This window comes from Candidozyma auris, chromosome 4 (assembly GCF_003013715.1).
Source record: "Candidozyma auris chromosome 4, complete sequence".
NCBI lineage: Eukaryota > Fungi > Ascomycota > Pichiomycetes > Serinales > Metschnikowiaceae > Candidozyma > Candidozyma auris.
Window position 1 is genome coordinate 1,254,616 of NC_072815.1, and position 24,916 is coordinate 1,279,531.

The 24,916-nt window shown below is 48.6% G+C and overlaps 10 protein-coding genes across 10 annotated transcripts; 6 read left to right on the top strand and 4 right to left on the bottom strand. All coding sequences in view use genetic code 12, as the record gives it.

Annotated features, from left to right (window-relative positions):
- Positions 1–988: 988 nt before the first annotated feature.
- On the top strand, positions 989–1,738 carry PRE9 (proteasome core particle subunit alpha 3; the record flags this gene model as incomplete). Its single annotated transcript, XM_029033847.2, has 1 exon — positions 989–1,738. The coding sequence occupies one exon, from the start codon at positions 989–991 to the stop codon at positions 1,736–1,738; it is 750 nt and encodes a 249-aa protein (XP_028891410.1).
- A 521-nt stretch (positions 1,739–2,259) lies between these two features.
- On the top strand, positions 2,260–3,302 carry CJI96_0004245 (uncharacterized protein; the record flags this gene model as incomplete). The annotated part of the gene is made up of 2 exons (XM_054702174.1): positions 2,260–2,836; positions 2,941–3,302. The coding sequence occupies 2 exons, from the start codon at positions 2,260–2,262 to the stop codon at positions 3,300–3,302; spliced, it is 939 nt and encodes a 312-aa protein (XP_054558149.1).
- Positions 3,303–3,316: 14 nt separating this feature from the next.
- On the top strand, positions 3,317–4,015 carry CJI96_0004246 (NCA2 family protein; the record flags this gene model as incomplete). The annotated part of the gene is made up of 1 exon (XM_054702175.1): positions 3,317–4,015. One exon carries the CDS (start codon positions 3,317–3,319, stop codon positions 4,013–4,015), a length of 699 nt encoding a protein of 232 aa, XP_054558150.1.
- Positions 4,016–6,007: 1,992 nt separating this feature from the next.
- Positions 6,008–6,553, top strand: TRY4 (Try4p; the record flags this gene model as incomplete). Its single annotated transcript, XM_029033845.2, has 1 exon — positions 6,008–6,553. One exon carries the CDS (start codon positions 6,008–6,010, stop codon positions 6,551–6,553), a length of 546 nt encoding a protein of 181 aa, XP_028891408.1.
- A 1,486-nt stretch (positions 6,554–8,039) lies between these two features.
- Positions 8,040–9,257, top strand: CJI96_0004248 (uncharacterized protein; the record flags this gene model as incomplete). The annotated part of the gene is made up of 1 exon (XM_029033844.2): positions 8,040–9,257. One exon carries the CDS (start codon positions 8,040–8,042, stop codon positions 9,255–9,257), a length of 1,218 nt encoding a protein of 405 aa, XP_028891407.2.
- A 453-nt stretch (positions 9,258–9,710) lies between these two features.
- Positions 9,711–10,982, top strand: CEM1 (fatty acid synthase CEM1; the record flags this gene model as incomplete). The annotated part of the gene is made up of 1 exon (XM_029033843.2): positions 9,711–10,982. The coding sequence occupies one exon, from the start codon at positions 9,711–9,713 to the stop codon at positions 10,980–10,982; it is 1,272 nt and encodes a 423-aa protein (XP_028891406.2).
- Positions 10,983–11,092: 110 nt separating this feature from the next.
- On the bottom strand, positions 11,093–13,111 carry CJI96_0004250 (SKN1/KRE6 family beta-glucan synthesis-associated protein; the record flags this gene model as incomplete). The annotated part of the gene is made up of 1 exon (XM_029033842.2): positions 11,093–13,111. The coding sequence occupies one exon, from the start codon at positions 13,109–13,111 to the stop codon at positions 11,093–11,095; it is 2,019 nt and encodes a 672-aa protein (XP_028891405.2).
- A 761-nt stretch (positions 13,112–13,872) lies between these two features.
- CJI96_0004251 (SKN1/KRE6 family beta-glucan synthesis-associated protein) lies at positions 13,873–15,901 on the bottom strand (the record flags this gene model as incomplete). Its single annotated transcript, XM_054702176.1, has 2 exons — positions 13,873–14,625; positions 14,675–15,901. 2 exons carry the CDS (start codon positions 15,899–15,901, stop codon positions 13,873–13,875), a joined length of 1,980 nt encoding a protein of 659 aa, XP_054558151.1.
- Positions 15,902–19,428: 3,527 nt separating this feature from the next.
- On the bottom strand, positions 19,429–19,937 carry NCE102 (Nce102p; the record flags this gene model as incomplete). The annotated part of the gene is made up of 2 exons (XM_054702177.1): positions 19,429–19,823; positions 19,910–19,937. The coding sequence occupies 2 exons, from the start codon at positions 19,935–19,937 to the stop codon at positions 19,429–19,431; spliced, it is 423 nt and encodes a 140-aa protein (XP_054558152.1).
- Positions 19,938–21,710: 1,773 nt separating this feature from the next.
- On the bottom strand, positions 21,711–22,397 carry CJI96_0004253 (uncharacterized protein; the record flags this gene model as incomplete). The annotated part of the gene is made up of 1 exon (XM_029033839.2): positions 21,711–22,397. One exon carries the CDS (start codon positions 22,395–22,397, stop codon positions 21,711–21,713), a length of 687 nt encoding a protein of 228 aa, XP_028891402.1.
- Positions 22,398–24,916: the final 2,519 nt, after the last annotated feature.

Sequence of the window (24,916 nt, forward strand, 5' to 3'; positions counted from 1 at the left end):
TTTCTCTTTTTCTTCCCGTAAATACCACAACCTAAATCAACAACAGACTGGTCGAGTACGACGAGCAAATGTGATACAATATCAGCGCCATCCCCCAGCAAAAGGGGATCCACGTGCTCATGGCAAGCGCTCCAGCCCTGTAGATGGCCGCTAGCAAGAGTGCAATGATTGCCCCCAGCAAAAACCCTTGGGACGCTCCCACGATCAAATACAGAACGGCCACGATCACCAGCTGCACTACCACGGTTTTCTTCTTGGAAGGTACAATTTTCCGCTCCCGATACGCTCGTAGGTTCATGGATACGAACGCTGCAACACCAACAAGAAAGTAGGCTCCGCTAAAAAAGATCATCACCCAGTAGACGGTGAATTTCCATATATCGATGGAGTAGTATAGGAACAGCTCGTTGTAGCGGGGCTGCGTCGAGCCTAGGGGCCAGAAGATTGCGGGAAACTTGGGGGTCACGTATCCAATTGGCACATCCAGGGAGCTGACGAAGATCTTCATAAACCGTGGGGGAGTTTGAAGGTGTTGTTGGTTTTGGCAATGTGGGTCTAGTGGGTATGCCATAGGGCTGTATGCAGGTCAAACAGAGGTATAGTCGACTACAAGGCACGATGACTCAGATAAAGGATTTTGAAAGCTGTTGACTATGGAATTGAATATGAGGATCAGTTGAAGGCCAACAGATTGTCGGAGGAACAGTACGAAAGTGGGTATTTACATTGTCTGTCCACGTGATATGACGCACGTGAACAGATGTTTTTGCTCTGTCTCCTCTGAAGTCTAGTCCAATCATTTATAGACCTTCGCTCTTGGTTTGGCCTCCTAAATCTATCTTTTCCTTCAAATCCTCTCAATTCTTGCCTTCACCGAAAGTTCATGGTGAGTTCAGCGAGTTGAACTGGGCGACCTGCACATACTCTACTCCAACAATTGATCGCCACCTTCAAACAGCATACTGCCTCAGATACTAACCCAATTGCCATGTCTCGGTACGACTCCAGAACCACAATCTTCTCGCCAGACGGGCGTCTTCACCAAGTGGAGTATGCCCAAGAAGCCATCTCCAATGCCGGTACCGCCATTGGCGTCCTCTCACAAGAAGGAGTCGTATTAGCGTGTGAAAAGAAGTTCACCTCGAAATTGCTTGATAACGACGGCAGCGCAGAGAAATTGTACATCTTAAACGATCAGATGATGTGTGCTGTTGCTGGAATGACGGCAGATGCCTCCATTCTCGTGAACAACGCCAGGGTGACTGCTCAGAGGTACTTGAAGACGTACAACGAAGAGATCCCTTGTGAGCTTCTTATAAAAAGAGTTTGTGACGTCAAGCAAGGCTACACACAACACGGAGGATTACGTCCGTTTGGTGTCTCTTTCATATATGCTGGATACGACGACATACACCAGTTCCAATTGTTCACGTCGAACCCTTCAGGTAACTACTCTGGGTGGAAGGCGATCTCCATTGGAGCCAACAACTCGGCGGCACAGACGTTGTTGAAAAAGGACTACAAGGACGAGATGCTGTTGAAGGAGGCGTGCGAGTTGGCAGTGAAGGTGCTTTCGAAGACGATGGATGCGTCGAACATGAATAGCGAGAAGTTGGAGTTTGCCACGTTGAGCAAGGGGAAAGAGAAGGACGTGGTGGTGAGGAAGATCTGGAAGGATCAGGAGATTGACGACTTGATCAAGGCCTCTGGTGTTTTGGAAAAGGCCGACGAGGAGTAAATGCTCACGAAGCTGGGCGTAGCCGCAAAGACGGAGCCCTTCTAACCCTAACTGAAGTGGGTACCAGTTGTCATGAATACTTCAAGGAAATAGATCTAGAAGAATGCCATAATGAATAGCCCCCTGGAGGCATTGTAGACATGGGCGAGAAAAGCGGAAAGTTGGAAAAAAAAGAAGCATATCTTCATGTGTGGGATGCTAATTTCTCATGAGCAGCCCTCCATTGGCCATTTTCAACAGTAGCTGTGCGGTACCCATTCTTTCCCTACAATAAGTACTGGCTGCGAAACGAGTGCCAACAGCAATCATCACCACACTAGCATTTCAGTCAACGACTATTGTGGGCTAAAATGTTGCAAATGAAGAAAGTGGTTGAAAGCCAACACATAATGTGAAACACAAAAACCCTCAATTGACCCTACATCCTAGATTCATCCCTCAGGGTCCTTCCCCAGAACCACGGCTATATCGCGCAGCAACATACAAACTACCCGATATTAATATCTTCCTCCACCATCACCATGAATTGGCTCAAACCGGGACTCCCAGCGAAAACGCTTCGGGAAATCCGAGCCACAAACACGATCTCTGCCCAGCTAAGAGACCAATTGCACCAATTAAACGAGGAAACCGCTTTTGTGCTCCAGACATTGACAGTACCCCAGGAACCTACCGAGATCCAGAAGGTGTTCCAGGATTTTTACGTTATGGTCGGTCAGGGCACACTGACCAAAGGATTCAAGTTCCCCGAAGTGAAAATTGAAAAGTTGAGAGCGGTGGCTGAAATGTTGGATACTACCAGTGTTGCAAATGAATCAGATAGGGCTTTGGTTCATCTCGTGGACCGGTACTTGGTTGTGCTTGCAGCACACGAGTTGGCGAGCCTGTTGATATTCAAAACGATTGTGCTTAAACAGCAGATTAATTACTGGGGCGACGTCAAGCTGCTGACGTATGGGAAAGTGTGTTTTGGCATCCAGACGTTGCCTCATAGAATCTACGATTTTGGTGCTCGTGGGGTCCACAACACGGTTTTTCTGGCCCAAGCGGAAGAAGGAATTTACGAGCGTCTCAAGAGTGCTTTGGAGGCTCTCTGGAGTACGTTTAGCAAGATGGGTAGCCAGGTGTTTGCCCATTTGAATCGGAACTTTGTGTTAAGAGGCTCGAGACTTCGGTTTTGAAGGTGCCGCTTTCGTTCATAGATGCGGAGATAAAGGACAAAATAAGCGCTGTTCAACATCGCTTGGACACTCACTACGGCCACTTGGGTTTGTTCATCAACAACTTGCCTGTGGACCTTGTGCTCATGGCAAAGCTTCTCGGTTGTGAGGCTTCACGGAGTGCAGTGCTTGAAGGCGTGGAAAGAAAGATCAAGGACGATTCAGAATATAAGGATACTCGTGCACCAGGCTTGCTTACTCGCTACTGGCCATTGATCGCTCTTTTGGTGCAATTTGGGCCATCTACTACAAGTTCCATCTACCAGAACCGCTTTGCCATTGCCGACTGGATCAGGCTTAATCTCGTGGACACGATGGTTGGGTTTGGAAAAACTGGGTCGTGAAGCCTGTGTGGGACATGTTGGCGATTCTTCGTGCTGACGACTCGATGGCCATTGCATCGAAGGAGTCGTTGCAATCTGATCTCAATTCGTTGGAACGAATGGTCACTGATTTCATGAGGGACAACAACATTGCCGTGGACTCTGCACAAGTGCACCAGGCAGTGTCTCAGGGCGATTTAACGGTGATGATGTCTCAGTACGAGAAAGAGATCAAGACTCCGTACAAACTGATCATCCTGGGCCAGTTGATCCGGTCGATTTTGATCCAGATCCAGAAAACCAAAGTCGACGGTGCCATGGCCATCAGCGGTATAGACAAGTTGCTCAAGCTGCAGCAGTTGCTTTTTGGCATGCTATCTGTGCTGCCGCTGCTTTTCATACTCTACCAGACAAATCAGGCGCTCCGCAAGGATACAGCTATATCCAGCAAAAATACTCGCATTGAGTGTCTAAAGAGCCTCAATCTGGTGGCAGCTCTTGTCAATCGGGAATCTCACGACGACAAGCTCATCAGCGACGGCAAGCTTTTCGTGGAGATTGTGAACCTCACACTTCTCCTGAAGAAATGCATCCCAGCAAGGCTACATGACGATTGGCTCGCCGATCTCAATGGTCTCATGGTGACCAGTGCAGAGGATGGCGATTTAGCAGCCAGAGCCGTTGAGAGGATCTGGAACATGTACCTGCCCTTCTTCCGTCGGGGAGTTGATTAGACTTGGAGAGAGTGGAAACGAGAGAAGAAATAAAAAAAAAAAAAAAAAAAATAATGAAAAAAAAGATAATGAAAAAATAAAGGAACACAGACATTATTTAGAGCTCGTTACTACCAAAACAGGATATTGCTGTCAATGGCAGGATCACTTTTCTCGCTCTGGAAGTGTTGCATGGTTTTGCCGATTTTGACTAGGCTGAAAAGTGCAATTGCGCTGACAAGTGCTATCTCCTGATGCACATGATAAGATGGCGACCAACTGATTGAGGTTGGCAGTCATTGAAGATAGCTTGAAGAGCCAGAAGACTAGACCAATTAAGATGAGCAAATTCGTCACCACAAAGCAGAAGGCCGATGATCTTTCAATTTTGCCGCCGAAGAAGCTTAATCGTGCCCCTAAGCAATAGTTAGCGGTCTAGTGCTAAGATGCGAGTCATTCTCTACAATTAAACATTAAAGTTCGAGGGGTGGAAGCGGAGAAGGAAGTCATCCAGATAACAGCAAGGAAAGGAATATAATAGCTGAATACGGGCGAGGACCTCGAAGGAGGCGGCCAGAGGTGCAAAGCCGAATGTGGACGACTGACGCCACTTGTTTGAAAAATGACAGAGGGGCGAACGGGATGAACGGATTTGTGATAGGGGTACGAGGTTGCAAAATGAAAAGACGACGCTTAGCACCCACTCAAACCTTGGAGGGGAGCGGTGGGGATGGGAGGGGAGGCGACAATGTCAGATAGAGTAAGGCGATAGCCACCGCTGCAGTATGTGAGTGAAGATACGCAAGCGACAGGCAGATTGCTGAGGAGGTGGGAGTGGCCAGAAAGTGGGTAAGGAACGGTGGAACTTGATTGGGTGACGAGGGGGTTAAGAATCGAGACAATTGTGTGAGGGTCTCCTGAGGGTGCCCTGAAAGTGTCAGTGGATAAGGGGAAAAGAAGAGGAAGAAGAAGAAGCAGGAGGAGCGGGAGGGGAGACCCTGCTTTTCTGGCTGTCCCACAACACCAGGAGGAAGTGGAGGAGGGTTTTACGAGGGGGTCCGTTGAATGGCCGGGCGTTGAAGCCCGCGATGTGGGTTCCGTTAGTATGAGGATCAGATTTCCAGTGGCAGTTTTGTGGACAACCTGTGGGGGCACCTTCTGGGGGTTCGTAATTCGCAACCAGACCATACTTAGGGTGATTTTCTCGAGCTGAACTGATGAACTTGACGATAAAACGTCATAATTTATGTAAGTATCGAGGTGAGGAAGTGATAGCAGTCACATCGTGAGAAGAAAAAACGGAAGGGATTTGGTGGAATTCGTGGAATTGAAACCGACCATTATTCACCTCCCCAGTGGCCTTCGCGCGGCGCCGGTTTAGTCGCGGGCTGAAAGTCCGAACACAGGCAAGCAGGCAGGCAGATGGTAGGAGGAAAAGCAAATGTCTCACAGAAGCACCGGTCAATGGCGGTTGCAACTTGACAGATTACACCGACCGTTTGGCAGCGAAAAAGCAACAAGCAAAACAATTCAAGCTTGAGGCGTACAGTTTAGCTTTGTTCTTTTTTTTTGTCTTGTCCTGTTTCGCTCTTTGTTCATGCTTTAGGGCCCTGCCCGAGCAAGCTATTGCGGGGAAGGCTGGAGGCTGAAAAGGTGTTCTGCCTTAGGGGCCAAAAAGTAATAAAAAAATCCTCCCGGCTGCGAAACAAGTATAAGAGTTGTGGATCTTCCTGGCACCACGCGAGCCATTCTTAAAGTCTTCCTTTTTTGCTGTCACCGTCCAAGGCCCGGTGAAGTTGCCATTTTTGACAAGCCCAAGCAGCGTCGCAGTCTACTCAACTGGCATTGACCACGCATCTGCTGTAATTTCGTTGGGAGCTTGATTTTCTGTCTCTCAAGCCTTTTGTCCTAATTTGCTTGATCCGCTACACCTTCAGTAGCTTTGTGGCTCTGTGGCCCCCTTTCGGTTCATCACACTCGTCCAAGATTTCCTTCCATCCGTATGTCCTCGCCATGGCTCGCGGGTCCAGCGAACGTGGAGACGAGCGTACTCCCACTTCTGGACCTGCTGCCGTTGCCCCGGCCCAGGAGTCGCCGGCAACGCCTCGGGCCATGTCCTTAGACCTTTCAAATCGAAGATCCCTGGCGTCCAGCGCCGGCTCGTCTTCGCCTCCGCAGGACTCGCTGCCCACTTTCCACAATTCGCTGGCTTTCTCTCCCATGTCTCATGGCGGCTACGGCACCAAGACGGCTACGGGAAACCTGCGGATATTCAATTGCAAACACTGCCAGAGAGCGTTCACTCGAGAAGAGCATCTCACAAGGCACATTTTGCTGACCCACAATAAGCTCAAGCCGTACATCTGTGGCATTTGCCTGAGGCCCTTCTCCAGAAGAGACTTGCTTCTACGGCACGCAAAGAACTTGCACCAGGGTTCCGAGGTGGCGGTTCTGCGCATCAGGAAGAGCTGCAAGAAGAGTCCTGATGATGAAGAGGAGAGGAAAGGTTCGTCCAAAGACGGCAGAATGAAGATGTCTGTCAACATGTTGGTATCGTGACCCACGGTCCTTGAGGCTACGGGATTGAAAGTTTGGAGAAGTTGGATTTCCGTTGACCCATCGCTTGCACATGTTGTGCTACCCTGAGATATCATGCCTTTGGGGATTTTTTGCACCCATTTCATGGGCCAGCCGTTCTCGGTTTTGCGTTCTCGAGAGCGTTTCCAAGTTTGATTGTCTTTGCTCTGTGCCAAAGTAACAATACCTGAAATAATGCCTATCCGATAGGAGGCTTCAGGACTGGAAGAGATTCTTTACTTCTTTGGGATAGAAAGTGGTGGGTCTCCTCTCCGCCTTTAGGGAATGTGGCGTCACGTGATACGCAAAACCTTTTTTTTTGGTGGGGAAGAAATAAAGGGGTCTCGCTCGGACTTCAAGGTGCACCGTGTCAAAGGCTGTTACACTTCCGGGACCGATCGGGAAGGCGCCGCTTAGGCGGGTTCCTTCCGAAGAAAGCTCCGTTGTTTGAGGGGTTGCAAAATGAACAAAAAGTAATCTCTGAAAACAAAAAAAAAAAAAACGGTTTCAGTATGTGAATTTTGATGTATGTCCTGCTTTCAAATTTACTCAGTGCTGTTGGAATAACCAGTTTGAAATCCTGAATTTCGAAATCCTCAAGATTTTTACAATTGTTGGGCTCACAGGTGGAGGCGGTGGGGAGTCGTAGGCTCGGCGATAGACTTGCGGAAATGCAATTCCAGAGGGTGAGCCAAAGAGCAAGACTTTGATGAATGGTGTGGTGAAATGTAAAACTAAGGAATAAGAAATGAAGGAAAAAAAAAAAAAAAGAAGAAAATCGGGAACAGAAATTGCGATGAATAACAACCCCCTGGTGAAGTCGAGATACGGTGTGATGTTTTAATGGCGATAGACATAATGAAATCGGAAGTTTGTGTTTGATTAAAGAACTGGATATAATTACAGAAATTGGTCCCACCGAAATGCTGGACAATCACCACCAGATACTCATGGCATCCAATACCGGCTTCCCAACGAGGCGTGAACGTTTATTCACTTAACGTTGATGAGTTCCTTTGAGCTTTGGATGGTGAAACCCCGAAATTGGGTCACCTTCGCTTCCCATCTTGCTTGCGTCTCTGTGCTGCCAAGATGACACCTTTCCCCACCTTTAGTGCTACAGGGCCCTTCGGAACACACACCCTAAGGACCCCAAATCTACCATTTGGAATAGTCTCCAAAGATCTCGCGCAAGCTCTCTGGCTTCGGCGAGCCATGGCCATCATGGCCATCTATTCATTTATATACATAGTGTACCAGAATTACCAATTGCATCCACAAACTGATTGTAGACGTTCGAAATACGCACAATCTCTAGTCAATTGTCATTGTCATGCAACTCTTATATTTGTAGAAGTCACTTTAAAGACTCTTAAGTTTTCAACGTATTTGCCTTTTCTGCTTGTTGTACCACTATCAAGGCGTATTTTGCACCCATTCGCGAACATCAACACTCACCTCCACCTCAATGAGCATCGGCCGGGCCCAATTCATCTACAGCGTGCCGCAGACGCCGTGGCACGTGATCGTCACCGACCAAAGCAAGCATTTCTACTTCAACTCCTCCACAAAAAAATCCGTGTGGCAAATCACCGAAACGGAGCCCGGGCTCGAGCTGAAGTTGGACTACAATGAGTTAGCAGTGCTTTTTGCAAAAGCCAGAGGTTTTGGCGGCGAGACGAGACTTGAAAGAGAAGAGAGAGTCAAACAGGAAACAGAGAAGAGGTTCGAGCAGACAGAGTCAATTGGGAAGTCAATTGACGAGGAAGCAAAGGGTGAAGAGGACTTTGATGAGCAGAAACTGGACGAAGATGCAGAGGACCTTGAAGATGCGGAAGAGTCTGAGAAAGAAACCAACGTGGAGGATCCGTATGCGCTTATACAGGCGGTTGTGGAGGAGAAAGGAGGAGTGGAGGAAAAAGACGAACTGGCAGACGATGTGGAGAAGTCTGCTGGCATTGGGGCACTTCAAGGGTACCTGAGCAGTGAAGAGGAGGAGGAGAAGGAGAGTGAGAAGGAGGAAGGGGTCGACGAGATAGAGGCCGAAGATCCATTAAATCTTGACCTCAACGATGATACTATGAATGATGACCCAGTTGCTGCGTTTAAAGAGCTCCTATCGCAGCACCAGGATAAGTTTTCCCGGTACGATCCGTGGTTCATTGTGAGTGAGGAGCTCGTCTCAGAATTGGCCCAGGAACCTGCTTTTTATAGTCTTTCAGATGCTGACAAAGAGAGGGTGTACGATGAGTGGGTGAGAGAGACAGAGAAGGAGGAGCAGAGTGGGCAGAGCGGGCTGAATGGGATATACCCTTCGCCTACGTTACGGTTCTATCAGGAGCTTCAGGAACACAAAAGCGACTTGAGGAAGCTTCCTTATAAGGAATTTGTGGAAAAGTTTTCGGTTACAAATGTGGGCTTGGACGAGCCTGAGAAAGTGTACCGAAAGCTACGAGCAACGCTTGTGGAGTTTGCTGAGTACGAGAAGCAGGCCAAGAAGAGCGGCCAAAGCCAGGGCCAAAACCTCAAAGTGAAGCGAGTGGCCGACTTTGTTCAGGAAGAGCTCAAGCTGGGGGAATATGGAAAGAGATGTGGAAATCGCTCAAGAGGCATCGTTCTTCGACCAGTGGGTGGCCTTGTGCAATGCATTCGAATTGCCTCCAGAAATGGTCGAGAGTCCCATTAACTTCATTTTGGGTGACGAAAAGCGGTTGGGGTGCTATAAAACGGCGTTGTTGAAGAAGAATTCGTAGGCTGGGTTCCAGCCTGGGATTCCGTCGAGGTGGATGAACCAAGACATTAGGGTGATTGTCCTTGTATAACTTTCAGCTTTCCCACGCAAGACAATGAAGCAAGGCGAATCTCTCAAATTCTTAGGTCTAGCTCAAGACTTTTCGCAGCCATTCTTTTGTGTCATTTATCCGCCAAGAATCTTCCCATCTATCTCACTAGAACAAAATGCTTCGGTCAATATAGAATTGCCCTGGTACCTCGTGGAACAAACCATACACCTGTCTCATCAAAAGATGAGACTTTATTTTTTCAGCGTCGCATTGGTTCTGTGAGGACTCTCTTTTCCTGCTCAATCACCACTCCTACTTCTTTTACAAGCGCCTTCTACCTGCACTCCATCATCACCATGTCTCGAGTTGTTGTCACTGGCATAGGTCTCGTCACGCCCTTGGGCATTGGCACCCGGGCCACGTGGCTGAATATCGTCAAGGGCTGCTCGGGCCTCATATCCACCAAACTGCTCCCTGACTACGAGTCAGCCGGCTGGGACAAAGTCCCCTCCAAAGTGATTGGCAAAGTCCCCAACTGGGATCCTGACAGATGTAAGGACAAAGACGCCAGACGGTGGGCGCTTTTCACGCAGTACGGCATTGTGGCGACACAAGAGGCATTGGAGGACGCTAAGTTGGACTTGGACGCCGTGGACAAATCCAAAGTGGGGGTGGCGGTTGGGTCTGGCATTGGCTCGTTTGAAGACGCCTATGCCAATTCGGTGGCATTTCATGAAAAGGGCTACAAACGCGTGCAGCCGCTCTTCATCCCACGTCTTTTGAACAACATGGCTGCTGGGAACATCTCCATCAAATATGGGCTTCGAGGACCCTTGCACTCAGTGTCTACGGCGTGTGCTACAGGTTTGAACGCCATTGGCGATGCGTACAACTTTATTCATAACGGGTATGCCGATGTGATGGTTTGTGGGGGCACAGAGGCTTCCATCCATCCGTTGGCGTTGGCTGGGTTTGCCAGAGCAAGGTCGGTGGTGACTGAGTACGAGGATGAGCCTTGGAAAGCTCTGAGGCCGTTTGATGCAGACAGAAATGGCTTTGTGCTTAGTGAGGGCTGCGGGATCTTGATTTTGGAGAGGTTAGAAGCGGCAAAGCAAAGAAACGCTCCCATATACGCTGAAGTGGGCGGGTACGGTCTTTCTGGAGACGCCAACCACATCACGGCGCCTTTGGAAACTGGCGACGGCGCTTACATGGCCATGAAAATGGCGCTAGACCGGGCCCAAGTCGATCCGAGTCAGGTGGACTACATCAACGCACACGCTACATCTACAGTGATTGGAGACCGAGCAGAAAACCACGCAATACTGACTTTATTTGCGAAAAACAGTAACCTAGCCGTGTCTTCAACGAAATCGTCCATCGGCCACTTGCTTGGTGCCGCGGGCGCCGTGGAAGCTGCGTTCACGTTGAAGGCAATGGAGACAGGGCGATTGCCGCCCACCCTTAATTTACAAAATGTTGGTCGTCACAAGGACGACGACCCGGCACAGTTCGAGCGGTTCGACTATGTTGCCAACGAGAGCAAGCCGAAGCAAGTCAACCACGGCTTGTGCAACTCGTTCGGGTTTGGTGGCGTGAACAGCTCTATTCTCTTTAGTAGAATATAGGGAGCCAAAAGCACTGGATTTTTTTTTTCTTTTTTTTCTCTTTTTTCTTTGTCTTCTTTTCAAAACAAGCAAAACCAAGCGAAGGAATAGCATAAGCAATAAAAATTGGTCTAGCAACCACTGAGTTTGTTCTTCGGCATCTTGAACCCTGCCATCTCCCACGAGGTATGGTTGGGGTTAAAGTAGGCAGCCTTGTGGTTCTCGATGTAGTCAAACGTCGGGTAGTCTTCAGGATCACACGTCATGCTGATGGCATCTGGAGGCTGGTAGATTCTCACGTAGTCCACCCTCATATGGGAAGGAAAAACGAGTGAGGGCCAGTCGATGTACGCCCACGAGTTGGAAATACCCAAGTTGATAACGATGGACATGGGCTCCTTGGAGATACGTCTGAAACCCACATTTCCGTTAGGACTCAACGCCCACGCGTGCAACGTAAATGCAGCATTCTCCTTACCTCTGCCAACATACCACGTAATGTAGCCATCGTCGTTGTCATTCATGTATTCGTAACCATACTCCTGGAACTTTCCCGCACCCACACCACGCTCATACCACGTAGAGTTGAGGGTCACAAGACCAGAAACAGCCTGCTGAAGTGGACCTCCGGTATAGGTATTCATAGCACAGACTTCACTGTTGTGGATCTCAACGAAGCTATAGTCAGGGTAGTACCACACGTCGTATGGAGCAATCTGGTACGACATAGACACCACACCAGTTTTGAGAGTGTCATCAACGGAACCTTCAATGATATCGATTTCAGGCGCACCTCTGCCCACACCCGGGTTGGGGTGGTCTTCACCAGAACACGTGCACACGTTCAACCTCTGGCCCGGCAAATACGAGATTCCATCTGGCGAAGACTGGTTTGGCGTGATTCCCGCATCGCAAGAGTCGTAGGTGTATGGCCACAAACCTTCAGTGGAGGCCAAATAGCCCGGACGGGCCAAGTTGCCCAACGTCCAAAGACCAGGCCAAAGACCCATTTTGTGGCCGTAGTTGGGCAAGTTAACCGAGGTAACAATGAGGCCCTGGGTGAAACAAAGCTTGTTCCACGACTGGAGCATAGCAGACCTGTAGAACAAGTTGTGGTTCTTGTAGGCGTCTAAAGTGATGTGGAGGGTGCCGTTGGAGGTGGTGGCAGCATCCGGGTCGTACCACTCCAAGTCCTGGGTGGCCTGGTAGTGGATATCCACGCCCTGGAAAAACTGGTCGTCGCCATCGTAGAAAGTTCTGCCCTCGGCGTTGAACTCATCGGAAAAAGTCAACACCCACTCTTCGCCTTTGCTGTTGACACGAGTATACTCGTCATCGGGGGTGTCAGGGTCAATTAAAGAGGTTCTGATGGAGCTCGAGAGCGGGTACTTGTACTGGGTCAACACCTCGTACACCTCGGGCCGGTAAGGGTTGGTGACGCCCGAAAACGAAACCACCGGCAACACAATGAAAACGGCCAACGCCCCCACCAACAACAAGATGAATCCGACAAGCCCCCAGCCGACCCTGCGGTCCATATGCTTGAGGTCGTACCAGAACCTGTTCTTGTCGTAGGCAGCATCAGCAATCGGGTCTGGGTTGTGCAAGTAGTCGTCGGGCTCCTTCTCGTCAATGTGCAAGGGGAACTGGTGGGCCGGGTAGCCGCCAAAGGGTGAGAGGTCGACCTTGGCCAAAAAGGGGTCCAGCACGTTCTCACCGTTGGAAGAGGTAGTTTCAGACGACCCACCTCCGTTCTGAGCCAACTGCATGTACTGGGAGCCGCCTTGTCGCCTGAACTGCGACAGAAGCGACGTCAGCGAGGGTTCTCTCAGGTTGGCAAGACTCGGGTACCTGTTGAACTCGGTGGGAGCGACCAAGTTGCCCTGACCCAGGGCCAGAAACTGGCCGTTTCCCTGCCCACTTGAGGGCAGCGACACAAAGCGTCTCTGGTCGGCGTAGTAGCCGTTGTAGTGGGCCCGCTCGGGGTCGACAACGTCGGGACCGACGACGTCGGGGCCAATCAGGTTCAGACGCTCATGCTGGAGAAGCTCGTCGCTGTCGTCGAAGTTCAGGTCGTATGACCCGCTGCCGTCGTCAAACGGGTTGCGAGGGCTATCTGTGTAATTATGCGTGAGGTCTCTGTGGGACATAGCGAGCAGCTATGAGGAAAAAGGTGGTGAATTTAGTGGAAAACGATGTAGCACTAGGTAGTTGCAATGTTTGCTTCAGATGTGTGAGTGAAGATGCTGCGCGAAAACACTGCCTACCCTGGCCCAGTGGTATTTGGCGGGTGCGAAGGCCTTGTGCACGGCGGCAGGAGGAGATCTGGGGAAGCCGTACCTGCCAGGGGACGGACGGCTGGTGTGGTGGTCGATGATCACGTGAGTACGCTGGGGCACTCCCGATCCATGCTACTTTGTTTCATTAAAATTGCAACGGCCATAGACATTTTCACTTTTTCCTTCTACTTCACTGCCTCTCAGGAAGCTGCTTCTGCCTCCTGCCTAAATCTTGCTGGGCCCACCGCGCCCGGGTCTTGGCGGCCAGGTGGGCGCGAAAAAAAAAGGCGGCAGAGGGCAGGCTGGAAATAGGCTGCGGGCTGAAAATAGGCTGGCGCCACAAAAACAAAAATAGTGCGGCCGCACAGGGCTTCAGGGGATCGAAGATGCATTGAAGGTGATGGTGGTGGTTTCAGTATTCTTCAGTTTCTCAGGCTCTTCAAATGTTCAGTTTTAACTTTTTTTTTTTTCACGATTTCAATTGTTCAATGTTCAATGATGCCTTGGCTTCGACTGGTGTCCTTATCTCTCTGGCTTGCTCTGGCTGCCAAGGCTGGGCAGGCGAGGGACCCTCGGCACTGACCTCTGCGATTTAATGGCTGCAAAACACTGGCTATCTCCCAATCTCTCAATCAGCAGTTGTAGGCCAACTTGTTGCGGGGCGTCGAGTACTTCGTGTCAGACCACAACGTCAAGTTGGGGTTCATGTACGCCTCCAAATGGTTCTCAATGTAGTCAACCGTTGGGTAGTCTTCTGGATCACACGTAACGTTGATCTGGTCCTCGGGCTGGTAGATTCTCACGTAGTCCACCCGAAGGTGTGCTGGGAAGATCATCTCGGGCCAGTCGATGTACGCCCACGAGTTGGAGATACCCAAGTTCATCACGATCGACATGGGCTCCTTGGAAATGCGTCTCCACCCAATATTACCGTTGGGGCCTAGCGCTTTGGCATGGACTGTAAGCGTGGGGTCGCTTCCCACATACCACGTCAAGTGGCCGTTTTCGTTGTCGTTGAGATACTCGTACCCGTAGACCTGGTACTTGCCTGCGTCGTCGCCCCGCTCGTACCAGGTGTTGTTCAAGGTGGTCACTCCCGAAACAGCTTGCTGGATGGGGCCTCCAGTGTATACGTTGGCGCTGGTGACCTCGTGGTTGTGGATCTCGAGAAAGCTGTAGTCCGGGTAGTACCAGATGTCCATGGGCGCTATCTGGTACGACTGGGACGCCAACCCGAGCTTCATGGTGTTTGTGTCTGTTTCGGCCTCGATGATATCGATTTCGGGGGCTCCTCGGCCCGTTCCCGGGTTGGGGTGGTCGTCGCCTGGGCAAGTGCATGCGTTCAATCTCTGGCCCGGCAAGTACGAGATTCCATCGGGCGAAGACTGGTTGGGCGTGATACCGGCATCGCAAGAGTCGTAGGTGTATGGCCACACCCTCGGTGGATGCTCTATAACCTGGACGGCCCAAGTTGCCCATGGTCCAGAGACCGGGCCAGAGACCGCCCTTGTTGCCGTAATTGGGGAGCTGCGCAGATATGAGAATCATGCCCTGGGTGAAGCAGAGCTTGTTCCACGACTGGAGCATGCCTGAGCGGTAGAACAAATTGTGGCTCTTGTATGCGTCCAACGTCAGGATCATGGTGCCGTTGGCGGTGGTGATGGCGTCGGGGTCGTACCACTCCAAATCCTGGGTTCCTGAGTACCAAATGTCCACGCCCTGGAAGAACTGGTCGTCTCCGTCGTAGAAGGTTCTGCCCTCGGCGTTGAACTCGTCGGAAAACACCAATTTCCATTTTTCTCCGTCCTTGTTCTCCTTGTATAAGGCGTCATCGGGGGTGTCTGGGTCCACAAGCGACGTTCTGATGGAGCTCGAGAGCGGGTACTTGTAGTGGCTCAACACCTCGTATACTTCTGGGTGGTAAGGAGTGGTGGCTCCCGAGTAGAAGAGCACAGGCAAAAGCACAAACACAACCACGCCTGCAAGCAACAAAAAAAGCACTCCAAGTGCTCCTCCCAACGCTCTTCTGTCCATGGTCTTGAGATCGTACCAGAACCTGTTCTTATCGTAGGCGGCGTCTGCAATTGGGTCTGGGTTGTGCAAGTAGTCATCAGGTTCTTTCTCGTCAATGTGGAGAGGGAACGACAGCGCTGGGTAGCCGCCAAACGGCGAGAAGTCCACGTTCGACACAAACGGGTTGGTCAGTCTCATCAGATCGTCGTCGTCGGGAGTACCCAGTCCCAGACCCAATTTGGGCAGGTACTCTTGTCTCATTTGAGAGGCCAACGACGTCAGCGAGACCACTCTCGACCCCGCCATCAGCGGGTACCGATCGTACTCAGAAGGGGCCACGGGCTCGACGTTGTTGCCGTTGACTGCCAAGTTGGGGGTGTGGTCGTTGGAGCTTTGGCCCAGCAACAAGTTTGCCAGGGTGCCGTTTTGCGAGTAGTAGCCCAGCGAGGCGGCAAACCGGCCGCCGTACTGTGTTCTGGGACTGTGGGGGTTGTTTTGTTGGAGAAGCTCTCCCTGGTCCAGAGAGGTGAAGGAGGAGTTGGAGTTTCTCAGGAGACTATCGTGCTCGTTGTCCAACTCGGACACAAAGGGGTTCTGCGGCGTGTTGTAGCCCAGTGGGGGCCCGTTGGAGGTCAAGTCACGGACCATTTTTGGCGGGATTCTAGCGTTTGGGGATGAAGATGGCTGCAAATGACAAGAAAAAGTGCTGTCTCGGAAGAACTCAGCTAGGGCTTGGCGCTCGGAAAAACTCGCCTGTCAATGCAAGGAAGCCAAGATATGGGGCAAAAGAAGCTTCGTTCGGAGAAATTAGGCGTTGGAACCAAGTAAGCGAAAGGAAGACCTCAAAGCTAAAGATGCAAGAAGAAGACGTTGTTCAAATCAACTGTGTTTTATTGATCTGTAAAAAACCGCAGCAGCAGGAGCAACCCGATAGGCACGCTGTGAAATTTTTCCGCCCTGCCGCTCGTGTCGAGGGTCCCTACTTTTGGCGGGATTTTTTTAGAAAAAAATGAAGGGCACGTATCTACGGTCTATAAAAAAATTTTCTGCACCTTGCTAATTACCGAAATCCATCTAAATTTCTGTAGTTTCCACAAGAATCCCTCTTCCCATCGCTTCCTCGGCTGGCTAACTGTTTATGTCGCGACACACAGCCTCAGATTTTTTTTTTTGCATCAATTTTTTTAGGTCGCAGTTTTCACGCGTACTGCAGACAAGCAGGCCCAGCTTGACCTGGCCAGTTTCCTGGCAATCAAAAGAGATTAGAAAGAAACGGTGAAGAGAAGAAATGTACGGTAAATGATGGTCTGATGGAATCATTGAATTCAAATCGACAATAATTAGTTTGTGCACTTTTCAGAGAGAATGTAGGGGTTTCTCACTAAGCCTTACGCGGATAGCACCTTCCAAAAAAAGAACAAAGTTGAAGACGATGAGAAGAGGTGAAGAGCGTGAGCTGTAAGTGAATACTGGTGGTTTCCAATGTATTAGAAATTTGTGAGGTTTGCTTGTTCAGTAAATTCTGGCTCATATTTGCCACGAAACCTTTCTATATGATTTGTTCACTTTATGAGTGCTGCCCGACTGGCTTAGAATATTCAGAAATGAGACGACTCTGCCTCATCAGGCTATGCAATTGCAGATGGACCATTTGCTTTTTATTTGTTAATATCGTAACTACAAGGTTTTTTTTTCTTTTTCTTCTTTTTAGGTAGTGTCGTGGACAAATTTGTTTAGTATAGCTCCCCTGGTACTTTTGGCAGAGATGAGTGTTATAGGGGAAAGTTGACGAATAGGATATCAAGATCCCTCTAGTCACGCCCCCTGCTTGTTAATTCTTTGGGCATTTGTCATCTACAGTTTTACTGTATATCTTCTTCTGACGAAGAGTTCATGATTTATCTTGCAGTGCCTCGATGGTTTGTAAATTGGCTGCAAAATGCATGAGAAACGTAAAATAGAAACAGGTAAACAGCAGCACTTCAAAAGTCTGAAGCACCCCTGATGAAATACTTTGCCTGCTTTCATGAGAAAAGTGTTGGAAGGTTTCAAAAATGTCCTTAACATCATATCCTTAAAAAAGAGAATTGTGATCGCCAGTGATACGATTTCTTGCACGATATGAAGACATGAAAATTCCTAGCTTTTTGTCCAATGACGTATACATTTACAAAGAGTTCATGTCTTTGGGGCCAGATTTTGGGTGGAGCCAAGTAAATGGAAATAAGTTAACCGCTTAAGTGAGAACACGATGGTGACGAGTAACCTTGTGTTATCGTGCTACACCTTGCTGCACAGCTACGTGCGATGAAACTAAGAGACATTGGATGATGTAGTCATTCTACGGTTGTCTTAGATTCTTTAGTCGTCGTCATGATAAGACAAGCAGGTGATTTTAATATTTTAATCTGTGGTATTTATGGAGTCAATTCTTCAAATCTCACGCTTTCAGGGTATTAAAAAAAGGACTTAGAGTCCTGTCACAAGTGGTTGCGTGACTCTTGCACTTGTTAGAAGTCCATTTTGTCATAACTTCAATCCTCTGATGAGTGCTGCCGTGATGCTTGTAAACGTCTCAACATGATTGTCATAGTGCAAGATAAATCCCACTTTTTTATAGGCTCAAATACCTTGAATTCATTTACATACTTGAAAGAGCTTAGGCTAGTTTCAACTTCAGCAATGATATACCGTGGAGTTCTGGAGAACCTAGAAGTAAAGCCTTTTACAATTTGTTTGAGTAATTCTCTTTCGCTCAATACATTAGGTAGAGATGAAAAGTTCAGTACACGGCACTTATTGTATATATGGCCCCGAAAGCTTTTAGTCCTTAGTATACCAAGGCTACTGCAGCTCACATGTTCCGAATATTTCTCCTTATCACTATTCACGCAGCGTATTCTAATTTGTGTGTAGGCATTGGATGTTTAAGTGAATCACTAAAGACCCATCAATGGTGACCCGGCGACTAACAATTTTCAGACAGACAGAGAAGAGTGTAGTTCACACAGACTCAATATCATGCACAGAGATTGCCAGGCCAATTGAATGCTAGCTTTTATGCATGCTAAGAGCTCTATGTAAGAGGCAGGATTCTTCCATTTGCTTTCTTTTATGATGATTGGAAGAATACCGAATCCAGAGAGAATAACTGACATCAAGACCGGCCATGGCCCAAGGCCACCGCCCCCGAACACCCGTACACCGCCTTTTCAAACCCAAGAGAGAGGACCCTACAGACTTCAACATTCTTGGGCTATATTGATTTTTGGAGACGACTATGAGGTTTTCAAGGAGCTCGGGGACTTAAAAATGATGCTGTTTAATCCTTCTTCATGGTGTGCTGAAGGGAAAGCGTAAACCCACGACATGTGGGTGAAAAATTCACATAAAGTGTATTGCACTTGTAGAAGCGAAGAGAAGTGTTCGGAATTGGTGAAAGAAGGTGACAATTCAGAAATTCTAATTGATATTTTCTAAGCGAAAGCTCTGGCAATTTGGGAAAGACTACGTACAAAGAAGAAATTTGATTACTGTACCGACCGAGTGTATGCGCTTATGGGGCCAGCAAGAAGGAGCTCTTCACTCGACAGACAGCGAGAGTCAAAAGTACATCTCATGAACATAAATCCAACCGATTTGAAGCTCTAATACAGCTTCTTCAGTCCCTGCTTAAGAATTGGATCATTTTATTCGATTGAGCCAAAATTCACAGCAATTAAAATCTTGAGGTGCAGCAAGTAAAAGTTGCACGATATGGTTGAAAAATCCAGAAAAAACAAGACATCTGAGGTCAATTGGCAGCTACAATTATTCTTCTGCGGATGGCATGATTAACACAATATTTAACGGTCTCAATGGCCAACGTAAGTGACGCAATTGGAACATACGTAAAACGAGTACCATACCTAGTAGAACATTTGAAGCATCTGGAACAACACACGTTTATCCACTAACTACGCTCTCATCGTCGTCTACAGCACTTCAATGCAAGCATCCTAAATTCACTAGAACTTATATTACATCAATATCAATATTAGGACCTGGGCCAGGGGCCTGGGCCAGCGGTATTCAGCGAAGCAAGCTTCGAGGGTCAACAACTTTCAATGGCCATTCTAATGGCAGCAAATTATTTCAGGGCAAGGTAAAAGCATAAAGGGGGGCCGGTAAAGCGCTTACACCTGAGAAACGCTGGGCACACCAACGCCCCTGGATCTGGTCGAGCCGCCAAAGATACCGCCCTTGCTCATCGAGATGCCCGAGAACACAGCCAGAGCCAAGAAGATGAAAAACGAAAAGTACAAGAACGCAGTCAGCGCCTGCGCCTTTCTGCAACGCGCCGTCGAGCCCTGGGTGATGTTGTTGTCGTCCAAGTACGACTGGTTTGTGCACGAGTGGCAGCGGATGCCAGCGGCAATGGCGGTTGCAGCAGCAAAAGTGAAGACACAGTTCAAGAAGTCAAAAATGAACAAAATGACGGGCCATGCAAGGGCGGCAATGAGGTAAGCCAAAACACCGTAGATTGACGAAAACAAGATACCAAAGGCAGCAGCGAACACACCAAAGTTAACTTGGGGTTGTTCTGCCAGACGGTGGTGGCGGCAAGAGAGCCTGTGAGGCCGAGGGCAATCACGAGGAAGACAAAGTTGACAATACGCAAGATGGCGTCGCCGATAGCCAACATTATGGAGATAGGAAAGTTTTGTTGAGGAAGATGAAATTGAGTATGTTTCGGGGGATTGACCACTTATATAGGGAGGTCACAGCAATTGTGTTCAGTCACAGCAATATGTTGACTGGGGGGATCCGGGGGCTGCCAATCTGCAGGCCGCACTTCTTTCCGCATTGGGGTGTTGACAATTTAGCCCAGTTGAGCATGTACCGGGGGTACAGTCGAGGGTACTTCCGGTGGTCAGTCAGGTGACCCTAGGCGACGCAAAGAAGTGTGTTTCTATGCCTCCGAGGTCGCACGTGACATAAAGCACGTGATGCGAACCGAATTACTAACAAATTTAAGGGCACACCGAGGGTAGAACGTGACTATTGTCCCGTGGTTCCTAGCCCAGTTGTCAACCTACGCAGGTCCTCGCATCGGAACCACCACTCGCTCGGCCCAGCACGTGCCGGTCCGCGTGATCCGGCCACCCTCGGGAGCAACTTTGCGTCGGCTCGGCCCACCCACTTTGCGCCGGGGGCAAAGTGTGACGTCCATCATAGAAGTTTCTTCGGTTGGTTGCCCAATTGGTCATAATTACCCTGTGGCGAGTGTCACCTAACAATATCCTAATAATTCAGATCCCGGATTAACCTGGTATTCTTGACGTTTTATAGTATCATCTGGTTATTTCACTACTGATTCTCACAATGTATTTTTCACAATTACTGAACGAAGCAAATGAAGTTTCCAGCTTCGTCCCGAGATGACGAAATCAGCAATATGGGTAAAGTTGCACAAGTCCTCGTAGGCTCTGGAATGTGAGCAAATACAGTTGCATTTTTTTGCAGCCATTCGCAGGCACCAGGCACAAACCTGACACCTAAAGCAATCTTCGTACGACCGTTGAAGTTTTTAGTCTGACATTTGTCAAGCGCAGCAATTGAATATGTTTGAACAAAGGCTCAGTATTTAGTCGACGCAAGTTCTCAACGGGTCAATCGGAACCTCAGAGAAGTGAAAAAGCGATACATGACTCGTAGTGGTTCGATTGGCCAATCATAGAAAGGTAAACCTTCAGGATGAGTGACAAAGTCTGCAATTGCTGAAGAGTGTCTTTTGTGGCAGCAGATTCTGGCTAGCGTCAGCGGGTTGTGAATGTGGACGTTAATTAGCTCTTCTGGAGTTGTTTCAACGGTTCTAGGCAAAGGAGCAGGAGTCACAGTAATGGCACAAATGGCTGCAAACCGAATGAGGGAAGTCGATGCATCGTAGGCGATGAGTTGAACAAATGGTGATTGGACACTTGGGGAGTCCGCAACAGCCGACTTAGAGATGGTAGAATATTAATCTTTGGGTCTTCATGACATCTCTGAAACGCCAACTGAAACTGGTGCCTAAGATTATACCGATTTCATTAGATGCAATAGATTATGGAGGCTTTTGTGAGCAGAGAAACCACGAAATCGAAGAGAGAGATCAGTCACCTACTTCAATATCGTCATTCGTGTATTTATATGCTCTTGTGAAATGGGGATGCAAGTGACGTATTTCTTGCTTAAAATCGACGAGGCCTTGAAACTCGATAAAGTAGTAAGACATGATTTCTTGCCTCGCTCAAAACTCAGCTGTTGCCCAATTCTCGTCCCAAAAGGCTCCTTGTGTCGTTCCAAGCCGTAGTCAAGTCTCTAATCTCGTGCCCGAAACTAATCATTCAGCTTGACTGCGTCAAGCCTCAAATTCGTGCCTCGAGCCTTTAGCTCAACTTGACTGCGTCAAGCTTCGTACGTCAAGATTCGTATATCACACGTGCAGCTCAAAATACCTCCTCACCGCCTCTCCAGCAACATCCACCGGCTTCTCCCCCTCGTTGCCCTCCACATCCTTCCGTGCCCCCAACTCCACCAACAATACCGCCACGTCCCCTTGGCCCTCGGCCAACGCATGGTGCAACGCCGTCCACCCGTCCTTATCTGTAGCATTCACATTGACGCCTGCCTCGACCAACGCTTTCACCGCCACGCTGCTGCCACACGCTCCTGCCCTGTGTAACGGCGTCTGGCCCCTGGAGTCTCTCTTTCTCGCCAGCGCCTTGTAATCTTTCAAGAGCTTTTCCACAAGCTCGTAGTGGTTCTTGCTCACGGCCACGTGGAGCCCCGTGACGCCAGTGGACGTGGCCAAGTTGATATCTGGCTGTGGATCGTGAGCCATCAATTTCGAGAGAATCGAGATGTTGCCCACGCCACAGGCAATGTGCACGGGCGTCCAGCCCGAGTCGTCGACCAAGTCGTCCAAATCGATATTTTTTAAGAAGGGAAGCACCAAGTCGACGATATTCTCGTGGTTCATCGCCACCGCCCAATGTAAGGGCGTTCTGCCGTCTGAGTCCTTGGAAGTGGCAAGTTTGTTGTTTTCCGATAAAAGCCCCGACACGATGAGTGGCTTGCCGTCACGAGCAGCCTCGTGAACAGGATAAGAGGTGGCGTCCATGGCAATTGAGTGCTTGAGTGGAGGTTGTAGTAGTAGAAGGTGATGGAATCAGGTGAGATCTGGGGAACCGCGCATTATACGTAGGGCTGCGATGGGAAGAGAAAATGAGTAGGATTTTTGGTTCTATATTTTTTTTTTTTTGTGTTTTTGGGCATTGAAGCGATGGATGCTGTTGGATTTGAGTGAAGGGCCTTTCATGTGTATTTGTTTGCTGGCTGTATAAGTCACGTTGGTGTTGTCTACTAAGTGGAAGGTGAACTTCGGGATACAACTGAGTTTGATCTACACATTTTTTTTTATTCTTTTTTTGACAAGATTATTCATCGCGGAGTGCTTTGGCGGGCAATTTAGGGCGGTAGAGCTGGCTGGGCTCTTCAGTCACGGCGGTCTTAGTGTGTCTCTGAGAGCTACCATTCTCAGACATGGTAAAAGTCAACTGCCACACATCAAAATGGCAATTGGCAGCTAAAATAATAAAAATGAGAGAAAACAAAAAAAAGAAAATAACGAGAGTTCTTTCACTGTGAGAAAGAACATATCAAGGTGATACAATTGTCCTATTACAACTGATCTGATGCGTGTAGCTGAGATTGAATATGCTACTAATCACATCTGGAAAGCAATGGACTTCGTTTTACCAGATTGATGAATTTTGAGGCACAGAGCCTTCGAAACGACCATGTCTTGCCTGCTTCTTTCGAATTCACCCTGTCACCTCGCTTATCTATTTGATCAAGGCTGCACAACATTTCTGAAACGTATACACTCATCTCAATACGCACCTCCACATGATTATCCAGCAAGGGAGTTCAATTACTAGACATCAACTGAAATCACCCGTCAATTGCTTCGATGAAGATGGGGGACCGTTGGCGATTGAAGAAGAATCCTGCACAATGCCTTCCATCCACTGGTCCCTAGATTTCATTCCCTCAGACTTCATCTTTCAAGACAATCAACAAAAGTTATATAATAGCTTTGTTAAACACTCTAGACCACAAAATACATTGTGGACATCCAGATTGTTCCAATTGTTGAAAAATTTGCGCTGAAAATTGCCGAGAATGCATTGAAACTTACCAAACTTCAAATACCCTACAATTGTGCAAAGGATGACTCAATCATGAGATTCGCTGCAAATCCAACGTTGGGCTCGTCCACCCCTAGAGGCTGAGAAGTGGCATGGTTTTAGCAATCACTCCATAACGGTTGAATTTCCTGTATAATGATACGGTGGAATTGTCCATATTCTGTGGAATTGAAATGTGGGACGGTCGTGTACGGACCAAGAGCAATTGGCGAAGAGAAGTGCTTCAAAAACAAACTACAAAGACTCCGGATCAATTCATAGTGTCCACTTAGCCGCCTATGAAGCTTTTCATTCTTCCGAGGGCAATTAACCCGTTTGAAGCAATTTTGCAATATTCCTAATTCGTTATTACGGGCCCCCGGAAGTGAACCCGAACCCGAGAGCTCTTCTCCGACTGCATATGCAAAACATGCAGGCTGCACCCCCGGATATTAAAACGAGTCATGTCATCGCTGACCGGAATTGCCGAGATGCCGTAGATTTCGCCGATGTTGTTCTGGAAAGACTGCGAAACTGACCATACAATCTTACCTGGTCTCTCTTGAAGTATTCCGCGGCCATTGAACTGCTTCCTTTTTTTAACTGCTCTCATTTTCGCAATTGCTCACTGACGAGTTCCGGACACATGCAAGCAATCTGCACCGGAATGAGATCCCCCTCGGAATCCCCTCGGTGAGTTACCAACCGGTCTCGTCATCTAACTCACGTGACCTTGAGCGGCAGCAGGGGCACCATGGTCATGCCGCACAACGTCATCACCTTATTTTCCGGAATCGCCGTCTTACCGATTTATCCGGCGATAAATGTTATTGCCAACAAGTATCTTCAATCATTCGCATCTCTAACAAACAGAAGCGAAGGCTTGACGTCGTTGCCGTCTAAATGGTTGCTTTGAAGGGTGCATGAGACGCCTTCCTCTTTGGGCGAAATTAGTACCAAAACAAGCCGTGTGTGGCTGCAAGACAATCCAGATGGAAAGGCCCAAGCGTGGCTTGTGTGCAGTATGGAACAATGTGTTATTGGGTATTTGTTCCTAAACAAGTATGGATACTGCGGTGTTGTGCAGGAAACACATCACTAACGGGTAATACGTCAAGTCAACAAACAACAAACACCCAATACAGAAACGAATGGGCCCTGGCTTTGAAGCTCTGTCATGACGTCATAGGCACCGCTCCCATATGCTTTCAATGCGAGAGAACATAAACCAGGGGTCTCCAGCATGTTCTGTGCATCTTGAAAGTTAATATATGGAGTGACGATCTCTCAAGTAACTCTCAAGTAACTTGGGAAGCATTTCGTTCAAGTAGAATATTCTGAAGCCTCATTCTGTCTCATATGTCAAGGAACAAGTAATCCGTGGAGAAGCCAGCTGTGCCTGGAAAGATCAAATATTGTGATTGCACGAGCGTCAAAACCATGCGTTGGA